Genomic DNA, 12,712 nt, shown 5'->3' with positions numbered 1-12,712 from the left:
CTCAGTAATTCTAGGTTGTTGTTTTCTCTTTCTCTGTCTCTCTCTCTCTCTCTCTCTCTCTCTCTCTCTCTCTCTCTTTCTCTATCTCTCTCTCTCGCTCACTTTCTCCCTCTATCTTTCTCTCTCTCTCGCTTTCCCTCTTTCTCTCTCTCTCTCTCTTTCTCTCTCTCCCTCTCTCTCTCCCTCTCATTGTCTCTATCTCTTTCTCTCTCTCCCCCCTCTCTCTCACCTCCCTCTCTCTCTCTCTTTTTCTCTCTCTCTTGCTCTCTCTCTCTCTCTCTCTCTCTCACCCCCCTCTCTCTTTCTTTCTCTCTCTCTCTCTCTTGCTCTCTCTCTCTCTCTCTCTCTCTCTCTCTCTCTCCATATGCAAATAGAATGGATGTTATTCCTGTGATTTGAGTGAATTCTGTTTTGGTTGCAGCTTGGAAAACAACAACTTTATATTCCATGCATCTCTCTCTCTCTCTCTCTCTCTCTCTCTCTCTCTCTCTCTCTCTCTCTCTCTCTCTCTCTCTCTCTCTCATGAAGAAAGCATCAGGTTCACAAAAACAGCAGATGGAGCTGGTATTTGCTTATCGAGTGTGTTCTGTTGTGTGTGAAAGAATAAATAAAATGGAAACCCACACGAGCGCGGGAGGGCAGTCTCTGAGCGTGCGGAGCGGAGGAGCCCGGCAGAAGGGAGAGAAGATTATTATTGTTGTTTACCTTAAGTTGGGATTAGGCTGTAAATTGGGCACAGGCTTTTAATAGGAGCGAACAGCAACAGGAGCGAGACACACGACACGCTCCAATTATCGAGCCCAAACTTTCCCCACCGAGGATTTAACAGCCACCAGAGCGACACGGGCCAACACACCACCTAACTCCCTGTTCTACACCTCACAGCCTCTCTCTCTCTCTTTTAATGAACCGTCTGTTTGAATCTTGTCCTTAAACCTCCACTGGTGAATATAAACATGTCACCCCTTCAGCAGGTCTACAGGGAGAAAAGATAAAGACACACACTGGCTACATTTAAACACAGGCTGATAATCGGTTATTAATACGATCGATAGATCCCTTGGAAGGGGAACTCAGACCGCAACCAGGTTATTTTTAATTCCTCGTGGTCCTAGGCGAGTCAAGTAGGGACTGAACCGTACCGTGTAAACCCTGCAGAGTCATCTCTATAAGGCAAAGATATACCCAGTGTCAGGCACAAACTCGCCATCTATAAAATCTCCAAGCGACAGCAGAGATCACATTTGTTTTTATCTGACTCACGACAGCAGCTCATAAAATTACGCTGTGGTCTTTTGAAGAAGTTCAAACACTCCTTGGATCGGTGGCTGAAGAGATAGTCCAGTGAGAGCTGGACAGTGCAACAAGGAAGAAACAAACTCTACTTCTTCTTCTAAATTCGGCTGCTCGCACTCATCCGGGGTCTCCACAGCGGATCAACCAGCGGCACAATTTTTATGTCTGATGCAACCTTCCCTATGTGTCCGGGCTTTGGGACCAGCACCACAGCGCGATGCATTTCAATGGCTACCCAGTAAACATTTAGCCGTTGATTCAACGTTGAAATAACGTAATGACTGCCGTCTAATCAACGTTCTCTTAAGGTTGAAAATGAAAGTTGAAAAGACGTCCAAACACAGACATTGAAAAGACGACTATTAGACGTGTTTTGGACGTCCATTGACGTTATTAATTGGTCCCGAAATAAATTACTTGTATAAAACGCGTTTTGGACGTCCACTGACGTTATCGATTGGTCACCACTTAACTAACTTATTAAGATGGAATTTGGACGTCCATTGATGTTTAAAATATGTCCTTGACGGACAGACTACTTTTAGACCTATTTTGAACGTCCAGGGACGTTCCTTGTTTACTGGGTAGGTACAAACAGTCACACAGGAGTCACCCTCTGTGGGAAGAAACCACAGCACCTGGAGGAAACCCACACAGACACAGAGAGAACACACCAAACTCCTCACAGACAGTCGCCCAGAGCGGGGCTCGAACCCACAACCTCCAGGTCCCTGGAGCTGTGTGACTGCAACACTACCTACTCCGCCACCGTGCCGCCCAGGAACAAACTCTACTCATCTGTCTGAACTGATGACGGACGGAACTGTGTTCAATCACAAACAACAACAACAAAAGAATAAACAACGAGTAAACTACACTTAACATTGCTGCTACCGTTGTAGTGGTTTCCAAAGCCTGCTGTTCTTGTTAGAGAGAGAGAGAGAGAGAGAGAGAGAGAGGGAGAGAGAAGTTAAGTTAAGAAGTGAGAGAAAGAGAAGGAACAAAAGGACAAGGAGAGAGATAAAGGGAGAAAGAAAATGTGAGGGGCACAGAGACAGAACCTGAGAGAGAAGACACAGCTACTACTGTATGTGTGTGTGTGTGTGTGTTTTCCTGGGAGATTAGAGGGTCTTCATCTGCCTGTGGTAAATGAGCTCTGTGGCTGGATGTGATGACAGCTTGCCCGAGGTAGAGTGATGCAGGACCCTGCCGCTGGCTCTCTGCCTAATGACTGCAAAGCCTTCTTCAAGTTCTACTTTTGATCTGCGCCAGTCACCAGCCGCTTCCTCCTCACCGCCGACAGATGGGCTCTTAAATTTATCAAATAAAGAACTGGCCCCCGCGACATAGTTTTAATTAATATTGGCTCTTTTAACATGACAGAGTACTTAATTAAAAAAAACGCACTTACTGTACTGCGTCCAACAGACTACAGCCACAAATGAGGCCCCCTTCAGCTCACAGGAGAAACACACTCGCTCACTCAGGGCCATAGGCACATTAAATATTTGAGCCTTACACTTTCCAACTGAAGGAGAAAATATGCAGCCAGAATGTTCCTCTCTCTGTGTGTGTGTGTGTGTGTGTGTGTGTAGTGATCAGGGCCAGATTAATCCATTTTTGTGGCCCTAGGCTATGACATATTCCACCCCCCCCCCCCCTTTCCGATTCTAAGATGAAGGTTTCATACATGCTTTACATATTCTATACACAAATGATGAGTGTACACCAGGGTTCAGACACACGTCACGACACAATCATTACCGGACTTCTGCGGTTATCTGATTACACAAACGGTCGTGTCGACAGCACGCTGCGATTTCATACGTCTGATTAAAGCCGTAATCTGATTTCAATCATTTCAAGAAATCGGATGGAGACCTGGACTGTAGCTCAGTAACCGGCCTGTGTACCCTTACTCTGGGCTCTTCCTGCACATCCACGAAAACAACAAGACACTTGGTTCAGCTCTGAACTCATGACAGATCACTCCATGTGTTTCTCTCTGAAGTCAAATCAAGTCCTGAATTATATACCAGCCAAGGCTCTCTGTGGATGAAGAACAACACAGGGTCATTGACGCAAAGCACAATAGCGCCCCCTATGAAGCAGTCTCTAAATGTGATTCTTATTGTGGTGCAGTTCCGAACTCTGATTGATTGAGTATGTGATGGAGTGTGTGATTAGTTATGTGAGTGAGTGAGTATGAATGTGACTGAGTAATTTATGTATGTAATTGTGTGTGTGAGTAAGTGAGTCAGTGAGTGAGTGAGTTGTATGTGAGTGAGTCAGTGAGTGAGTGAGTTGTATGTGAGTGAGTCAGTGAGTGAGTTGTATGTGAGTGAGTCAGTGAGTGAGTTGTATGTGAGTCAGTGAGTGAGTGAGTTGTATGTGAGTGAGTCAGTGAGTGAGTGAGTTGTATGTAAGTGAGTCAGTGAGTGAGTGAGTTGTATGTGAGTGAGTCAGTGAGTGAGTTGTATGTGAGTGAGTCAGTGAGTGAGTGAGTTGTATGTGAGTCAGTGAGGGAGTGAGTTGTATGTGAGTGAGTCAGTGAGTGAGTGAGTTGTATGTGAGTAAGTGAGTCAGTGAGGGAGTGAGTTGTATGTGAGTGAGTCAGTGAGGGAGTGAATTGTATGTGAGTAAGTGAGTCAGTGAGTGAGTGAGTTGTATGTGAGTGAGTCAGTGAGTGAGTGAGTTGTATGTGAGTGAGTCAGTGAGTCAGTGCGTTGTATGTGAGTGAGTGAGTGAGTTGTATGTGAGTGAGTGAGTCAGTGAGTGAGTAAGTCAGTGAGTGAGTGAGTTGTATGTGAGTTGTATGTGAGTAAGTGAGTCAGTGAGTGAGTTGTATGTGAGTGAGTGAGTGAGTCAGTGAGTGAGTTGTATGTGAGTGAGTGAGTCAGTGAGTGAGTGAGTCAGTGAGTGAGTGAGTTGTATGTGAGTGAGTGAGTCAGTGAGTGTTAGTCGTGTTAATATTTCTCTCCTAATCCAAACTCTTGAGATATCAGTGCACCATTTTTTAGGTACACATACTTGTTTGTACACACTTGACCTGTAACCCCTGATTATGATTCTCTCGTAGTGCTGGCCAGAGACTGTGACACTGGTCTGAATGCAGAGATCTCCTACTTCATCCAGAGTCTGGACTTCGGCGTCTCGGCTCAAGGAGTCGTCAGTCCCAGCCGGAAGCTGGACTACGAGAGGCCCAATCACATGTACGAGTGCGTGGTGGTGGCTGTAGACAGGGGCACTCCTCCTCGGACAGGCACTGCGTCCATCCGTATCCGCATGGCCAACGTCAATGACGAGGCACCTGTCTTCTCCCAGACTGTGTAGGTCCACTCTCTTTCGTTTAAGACCTAGACTTAATGGTCTAGGCTTTGGCCCTGCCTCAGCAATCCAAGGCCAAGGTTTCAAGAGAGCACTAAAGCCTTTAAAGTCATGAACTGAACCTTTGCCGATGGTAAAATGGTGAGTTTTGAACAACAAATCTTCAGTTAGATAAGAAAATAAGTAAAATACATACAGAATCCTACAAGCTACAAGACTCCTGTATTTAGTTTTAGTTTAGATTTATCTGGTTCTGTCTCCACTGCTGTGTTCTTCAGCTCTCCGCTCTGCTACTTTCCTCTTCTCTGATCCTTTGTTTTTGAGAGCTGTAGTTTGTAGCTGTGATAGTTCCACTGTTTCTCGCTCCTGGTGCTTTTGAATGGGATTTCATGACTCTTCCAGTGCAGCCTCCATGGCCCTGGCATTTCCTGAGAGTAGCCAGAAGGAGAAGAAGGCATTTGGACAGATTCAGCAGGAAGACAACAGACAGAGCAGAGCTATTTAGCTGCTGGAGCGCAGACTGACACACACACACACACACACACAAACACACACACACACTCTATTCGGTGTCTATGGAATGAGTTGGGGTGGTGTTTTTGATGTAAAATTAATCATCCACCAACAGAACCTGACTTTTCTCATGGCTTAATACCATCAAATCCTTAGAGAAATCTCCCATCATTAGGTCAGTTTCTTCCAATGAATGGAAGCTGTAGTGAAGGCAAGGTGTGGACACAAAAACTCTTCTGTGAAAGAGAGGCTTCTGTGATATTTTTTCCAAAAGCATAAATAAATGACCTTGTCGCATGTGTGTGTGTGTGTGTGTGTGTGTGTGTGTGTGTGTGTGTGTTTTGTTTGGTCTGATGCTCCAGTGCAGAAAGTGCCTGGTCATTTGTGAGTGCCATGGGACAAGCTTCAGAGGAAACAGATGGTGACTATGAAGTTCATGGTCTTTCTCTCTCTCTCTCTCTCTCTCTCTCTCTCTCTCTGTCTCTGTCTCTCTCTTTCTCTCTCTCTCTCTCTCTCTCTCTCTGTCTCTGCAGTTATAAGACCTTTCTCTCTGAAGATGCTGGTCCTGAGACTCTGGTGGCCATTGTCCATGCCAAAGACCCTGATGGAGACGGCGTGACGTATGCCATCACCGGGGGCAATGAGGACAGTAACTTTGAGCTGGACAACCAGAAGGGTGGGTAGAGTCCATAATGGACGTCATGTAAAATCAGTTACAGACACACACACACTCACACACACACGGGAGTTTTTTAACTCTTTAATGACCAGGCAAAGAGTGCATTTTGTTCAAAGGTGTAGGTTAGTGGTCTTCTTCAAGCATGTTGAAAATGTCTGGCATCCCATAACTAACAGGAAACCAAGTGTCTTCCTCCTGCCAGTTTGATAGCATTGTGTGTGTGTGTGGGGGGGGGGGGGGGGGTTCCTAGCTGATGGATGATGGAGATGGCTAAAATTGGGGGAAAAATGTGTAAAAGAAAAAGTGTTATTTACAATTCTCATTGTGTGTGTGTGTGTGTGTGTGTGTGTTTACATTTGATATATATTTACAGTCAGTGCTTACACTTGTCCTCAATCTCCTAGTTTGTTTTTTATTTGCCCATGAGCTGATACCAACTCCGTACGTTAATCTGCTCTTTCCATTCACTGGGCTTAGTGCCCTACAGCACTGCCTCTGCACCTGTTTTAGAAACACACACACACACACACACACACACACTTCTGCACAACACATAAGTACACACATTCACAACATATAAATGCACGCACACACACACACACGGCCACCGGCTGCTGCACTGTACAGCCTTCAAAAGCCAACTTCAACCAAATATTGAATGTAAACATATTGTTTAAAGGCTCTTCTAACCTAACCATATATTCATTCATTATTGTAACCCAGGCGCCAGTCTCGTGGAAAATTCACACTCATTTTCCTGTGAACTAACCCATATTGTGCTTTGTTTGCGCTAGGAATAATCAAACTGCGTCGCAGTCCTCCGCCTAAACTCCACGGGCCCCAGTACGTCCTCAACGTCACGGCAACCGATGACAATGCAGCCGGGGGTCCTCTGCCCCTCAGCAGTTCTGCTCAGGTCATTGTTGGCATCAATGACATCAACAACAACAAGCCTGTGTTTGATGAGGTGAGACAGAAAAGACTTTCAGATTCCTAACCATTATCTTATACTCACAACCTAGTGAGGGCTCTACAGTGACGCCATAATACACCATTATACACACACTCACGACAAGTAGCCACTGAAGCAGCTCAGTGAGACTTTAATTTTGAAAACGGCTGTAAATGTTTACTGTTGTTTTCCCATTTTGCGTTTGAAGGAATGTTTATCAGAGTTTAGTAATGACGCGACCATGTATCTGCTTCAAATCAGAACTCCTCTCCATTTCTCGGTTTCTCCAGAGTAGATATAATTAAATTAGCTATAAGACAAAATCAGGTAAGTCTAGTTTTGCTGGACCATCACTGGCAGCAAAGCATTTGTCAGTAAAGCAGCACTGATATTTCAGTAACACAGAGGCAGACATTCAGGTGGCTCCATAATATACTCCCTTCTAATTAGAAGTCCTTGATAGTAATTTTCACTTGTGAGTATGATTCTGTACTACAAAAAAATACACCTATTGTTGTTCATGCAACATTTCATGTGACCCTGTCTAATAAAGGACAAGGCTTTTATGCAGAGACTGATATTTTAGAACATAGATGTGAATTCACATGGACAATATATATATATATAATATATGATAATGTGCTTTTTTATGTTATGTTTTATGATGTTCATTTGCGACACACTGGCATTCACAGAGTATTAGAATTAATAACAACAGATGTGTTTGCTACAATAGCACATAAACTTGGCTTGATTGATTGGGCTCCTGCTAGAGTGTGTAGTTCACTTTTACAGCACTGTCCTTAAATTAAGTAGGAGAGCATGTTAGTGTCCTACCCTCCTCTGAACGTTACATAGTGTAGTTTCTGCAGTGCTGAGCTGGAAGTAACTGTGACAGTGCCTCTATTTTCTTTAATACAGGTCAGTGATGCCATTTTGTTTTCATTAAGGACTGGATGAATTGGTTGAAAAAAACAATTTGTTCATGAATTCCAGTGCGATTAAATTTTGCAATGCCCACTCCACAAGCTCCCACCTAGTGATTAAACTCATCTTGACCTCCATAGAGAGATTTAATCTTGCTAACCCACTTCAGAAGCTAACCCTAGTGTGATTACTAAGACCACCCACCACTGACCAGATGCCCTCTCTTTACTTTGAACAGGGTAACTCACTCATTCACTCATAATTCAGGCTCAAAAGGCAAAACCATCTCCTAGGCCCTCCCACTATGGAAAAAAGAGGAGAGAGAATCCATGGCAGTAAATTCTTAGGTGCGGATGAGATCAGAGGAACACCTGTGGACAATTTCCCACACTCACCCAGTCACTGACACATATGAACCCTTTTTAACAGCCCATCCAGCTATTAGTGTATTCTTGGACTGTGGGAGGAAAACCGAGCACCCAGATGAAACCCACACAGACCCAGAGAGAACACATCAAACCCCTTACTGACAGTGACCTGAGGTGGGAATATGTTTGAGATGAGTTGGAATGGTTTTAGTGTTTTCAGAAGTCCTCCAGCTTCAAAAAAAAAAAAGATGTTGTGGCTGAATGCCATCAAATCCTCACAGCTATGTTGCAATATTTAGTTTTAAAGCTTCTTGGAAAATAGAGGCTGTTACTGCAGCAGAGGGAAGACAAACTCCAGAGTGTACATGTGACCAGAGGAGAGGGGGAATGATGGGAGGACGAGTGACAGGGTGATAGTTGCAAATGATCCAGTGCCTTCATGAGAAACAGATGAAAACAGGAGTGAGGATGATGGAGAAGCTGAGAGAGGAAGATAAAGAGAGAGAGAGAGTGACAAAAGGATGAAAGAGACATTTTTGGAAGCTGGACTCTGTAGGGAAGAGGAACGAGGGATGAGGGACAGCTGGTAGAGGAAGATCTGAGGGCCTAGTGTCTCTCCGGTGGGCCAGCAGGGTCTCCGAGGCTGGGAGACAGAGGAAGAGGAGCTGAGTGGGCAGAAAACCTTTGTCCCCACTGCCCCGAGCTCTGACCAGGGCAGCACTTTACCACTGCTACTTTTTACTGCTGCTGCAACTGGGGTCCATGAATATTTCAATGGCTGAGGTTAGCCCCGGGCAGTGTGGATGCATATGAAAGAGGAGCATTAAGTGCGCTTGAGAGGCAACATCTGGCTCCTCTCCAGCCCCCACTGCCCATCTCTGGGTTACAGGTGGACAAGACAGTGATTGCCAGAAGTATTTGCTCGTCTGCCTTTGCCCACGTATAAATTTGAGTGGCATACCATTCTTAATCCATAGGGTTTAGTATGATATTGGCCCACACTTGGGAACCTGGGAAGGCTTTCCACAAGGTTTCAGAGTGTGTTTAAGGTATTCTATTGAGTCGAGGTCAAGTTCTTCCACACCAAACTTCAACACTCAGCATGTCTTTATGACCTTGCTTTGTGCACAGGTGCACAGTCATGTTGGAACAGGAAGGGGCCGTCCCCAAACTGTTCTCATAAATCTGGGAGCATGAAATTGTTCAAAAACTCTCGGCCAATGGGGGTGCATGCACTGTTGCACACAAGGGCCAGTCAGAAACTCGGATCAATGGGAAAGTTACGCAAGGAAGGGCATCCAGCGTTAAACTTGCAGACTGTAATGGTGCGCAGTGGTGACCCCTAGTGGGAGGAGAGGAAAGCAACAAAGAGGCGGCACAGTGGCGCCACTATCACTGGGAACAAACCCCACCTCGGGTGTATATGTGGAGGTTGGTGTGTTCTCTATGTGTCTGCATGGGGTTTCTCTGAGAGTTCCGGTTTCCTCCCACAGTAAACACCTGCGGGTTGGTGGATTAGCTGTCCAAAGGTGTCAACAGACATGAGTGTGTGAATGAATGAGTGAGTATAGGAAGTCTTGAACAGGATTAAGTAGAAAGGCTTTAATTAAATTTTCAACTTCTCTCATAGTCTTTTAAACTGAGCTTGTGATTTAAAAAAAACAATGGTTAATCATGTGACCTTGACAGGGTGTTATATTTCTGCTATATTTTCTACCTCTACTTTGTATGTAGGACCAGGCTTTGCTTTCATAAAAGGTCTCAGAGTAGGGGTGCTGATCTAAGATCGGTTCCTGAAAGTGAAGCGAGAAATCTGGTCCTAGATCAGCACTTCTACTCGGAGAAGCTTTATGAATAAAGGACCAGGCCTTCTGGCAGTGTTTGCCATGCAAGTGGAGCAATCGTAGCAGGCCACAGAATGGATAATGCGGACACTTTACGATAGCACTGCCCCATTGCTCGTCTCTGCTGGCCCAATACTGCCCTAACTCCCACTGCTTTGCAGTCAATGCTTGTCTTTGCTCCTAATTGCACAATAGATTACAGCAATAGACTATCTGTTAAAGTGTTTTCCCTGGCTAAACTGAGAAGTCCTCCCTAAGCCCCCTGCCTTCCCCAAAGGGGTGTGTGTGTGTGCGTATGTGTGTGTCTGTCAGTCTGTATGTGTGTGTTGAAAGACAATAAGGAGTAAACTGCTCAAAGGGTTTTTTTTTTCCACAGAGTTGGGGTGACTCCAGCCTTTTAGCCCTGGTATTGATCCAATCAGTCAATTAATCGCCCCACTTTGACACATGATCCCTGGTGGGGGCTGCACGGCAGGGTGCCCCCTCCTAAAAGTGCAGTAGTGAGAGCATAATGTGAAGAAAGGGTAGACAGAGAAAGAAAAGGAAAGATATGTATGGAATACGTGTGAGAATGTTTGAAAGAAAGGTTTGGAATCTGTGTTAAAAAAGCCCACTTCCCCCTAATGTGAAACACTAGTCCTGCAATTTCAATACAGCCGCAATTCTAATGAAGTTGGGACGTTGTGTAAAACATAAATAGAAACAGAATACGATGATCTGCAAATTCTTTTCAACCTATATTCAGTTGAATACACTACCAACACAAGATATTTAATGTTCAAATGCTGCCGGTTTCTCTGGGCTCGAGCTCATCTGAGATGGACTGACGCAAAGTGGAAAAGTGTGGTCTGTCGGTTCCACGTTTCAAATTGTTTTTGCAAATCATGGACGTCGTGTCTGGGCCAAAGAGGAAAAGGACTGTCCGGATTGTTATCGACACAAAGTTCAAAAGCCAGCGTCTCTAATGGTATGGGGGTGTGTTAGTGCCCATGGCATGGGTAACTTCCACATCAGTGAAGGCACCATTAATGCTGAAAGGTACATACAGGTTTTGGAGCAACATATGCTGCCATCCAAGCAACGTCTTTTTCAGGGACGTCCCTGCTTACTTCAGCAAGACAATGCCAAGCCACTTTCTGCACGTGTTACATCAGTGTGGCTTCATTCTTCGTATAAGAGTGTGGGTACTAGACTGGCCTTCCTGTAATCCAGACCTGTCTCACATTGAAAATGTGTGGTGCATTAAGAAGCATAACATCAGAGAACCCGGACTGTTGAGGAACTGAAGTTGTACATCAAGTAAGAATGGGAAAAAATTCCACCTACAAAGCTTCAACAATTAGTGTCCTCAGTTCCCAAACGCTTACAGAGTGTTGTTAAAACAAAAGGTGATGTAACACAGTGGTAAACATGCCCCGTCCCAACTCTTTTGGAACGTGTTGCAGACCTCAAATTTGAAATGAGTGAATATTTGCAAAAAAACAATAAAGTTTATCCGTTTCAACATTAAATATCTTTGTATTTGTAGTGTATTCAACTGAATATAGGTTGAAAAGTATTTGCAAATCACCGTATTCTGTTTTAATTTATGTTTAACAAAACGCCCCAACTTCATTGGAATTGGGGTTGTATTTCCTGGGTCTCAACTGAGCTGATTCCAGGTGAAATACCTATTTGAAAAATGTTGTAGTGTCAGGAATTAAGTTTAAAACTCTACAGATGTATGGCTTGTATAGAAATAGACTACTTACTGTCTGGGTTTCTTCTGAAATCTATGATCCAGGACTTTGTTCCCCCTTATTACATTCAGATCATGTGGACCACATTACTCATTTAAACAGGAGCTGTGTTTTAAAACACCGGTCTGTTGCCTGTTTGTTCCTCCTCAGTGTCATAACTACAGTCTGAATGCTGTAGTCCTGGAGAACCAGCCGCCGGGGACCGTGGTCCTGCGGGTCAGGGCTCATGACGCTGATACTGGGGTCAATGGAGAGGTCAAATACGGGATCATGCAGCGAGATGGAGCCTCGCCAGGTTTCACCATCGACCCTGACACAGGTACACACTCTTTACGATACACACACACAGCTTTCTGTTTCTCTCCCATAGGAAAACACAGTCCACGGACCTGAGACATTATCAGCGTCAGTGTTGAGATTTCCCTTTGGCTTCATTCACGTCTCACGAGACATGAATTGAAAAATGTACACCAGTGTGCCACAACAATAAAACCACCTCCTTATTTCTACATTATTGTCTCACTTAGACCAACCATTTATGGATTTGTTGCTTTGCATACTTTGTTAACCCTCTTCCACCCTGTTCTTTAATAGTCAGAATCCCCATAGTCAGACGATCGCCAAGTGATATCATTAGGTGTGTGACAGTTAGGTATTAGGTGTTACTGCAGTGCACCTTAACACTGTAGTGTGTGTTTGTGTTTCACAGGAGTGATCAGTACAGCGGTGAGTTTTGATCGTGAGAGGCAAAGAGAATACACACTGTCCGTCACAGCCACTGACCAGGCCGAGGAGCCCCTCATCGGCATCTGCCAGGTCACCGTCCTCATCACTGACCAAAACGACAACGACCCCAAGTTTGAGAACAGCCGCTATCAGTGTAAGAGGCTCGCTGACACCTGTGTTTTTCTGTGTTTAACACCCACACATTCCCCTTTTTACAGAGACTGAGCAAAGACGTGGTCATTTCCTTTCATGGTCTTTCGGTGGAGTCTTTCATATCTCACATATTTCTCATTTGCATGCATGGTACCATGCAAATGACGGTGGTGCAGCAGGTAGTGTCG

The 12,712-nt window shown here is 44.7% G+C and overlaps 1 protein-coding gene across 1 annotated transcript in view; it reads left to right on the top strand.

The window, feature by feature from the left end:
* Positions 1 to 12,712, top strand: part of si:dkey-22o22.2 (neural-cadherin) — a 174,152-nt gene that overhangs the window by 99,418 nt on the left and 62,022 nt on the right. Inside the window, exons 6-10 of the mRNA XM_066683650.1 lie at positions 4,376 to 4,625; positions 5,670 to 5,812; positions 6,610 to 6,782; positions 11,796 to 11,964; positions 12,355 to 12,525. Coding sequence (XP_066539747.1) covers positions 4,376 to 4,625; positions 5,670 to 5,812; positions 6,610 to 6,782; positions 11,796 to 11,964; positions 12,355 to 12,525 — 906 coding nt within the window. The remainder of the gene's footprint in view (positions 1 to 4,375; positions 4,626 to 5,669; positions 5,813 to 6,609; positions 6,783 to 11,795; positions 11,965 to 12,354; positions 12,526 to 12,712) is intronic.

Source organism: Hoplias malabaricus, chromosome 10, assembly GCF_029633855.1.
Source record: "Hoplias malabaricus isolate fHopMal1 chromosome 10, fHopMal1.hap1, whole genome shotgun sequence".
Classification (NCBI taxonomy): Eukaryota; Metazoa; Chordata; class Actinopteri; order Characiformes; family Erythrinidae; genus Hoplias; species Hoplias malabaricus.
This window is presented reverse-complemented; position numbering and strand designations above follow the sequence as displayed.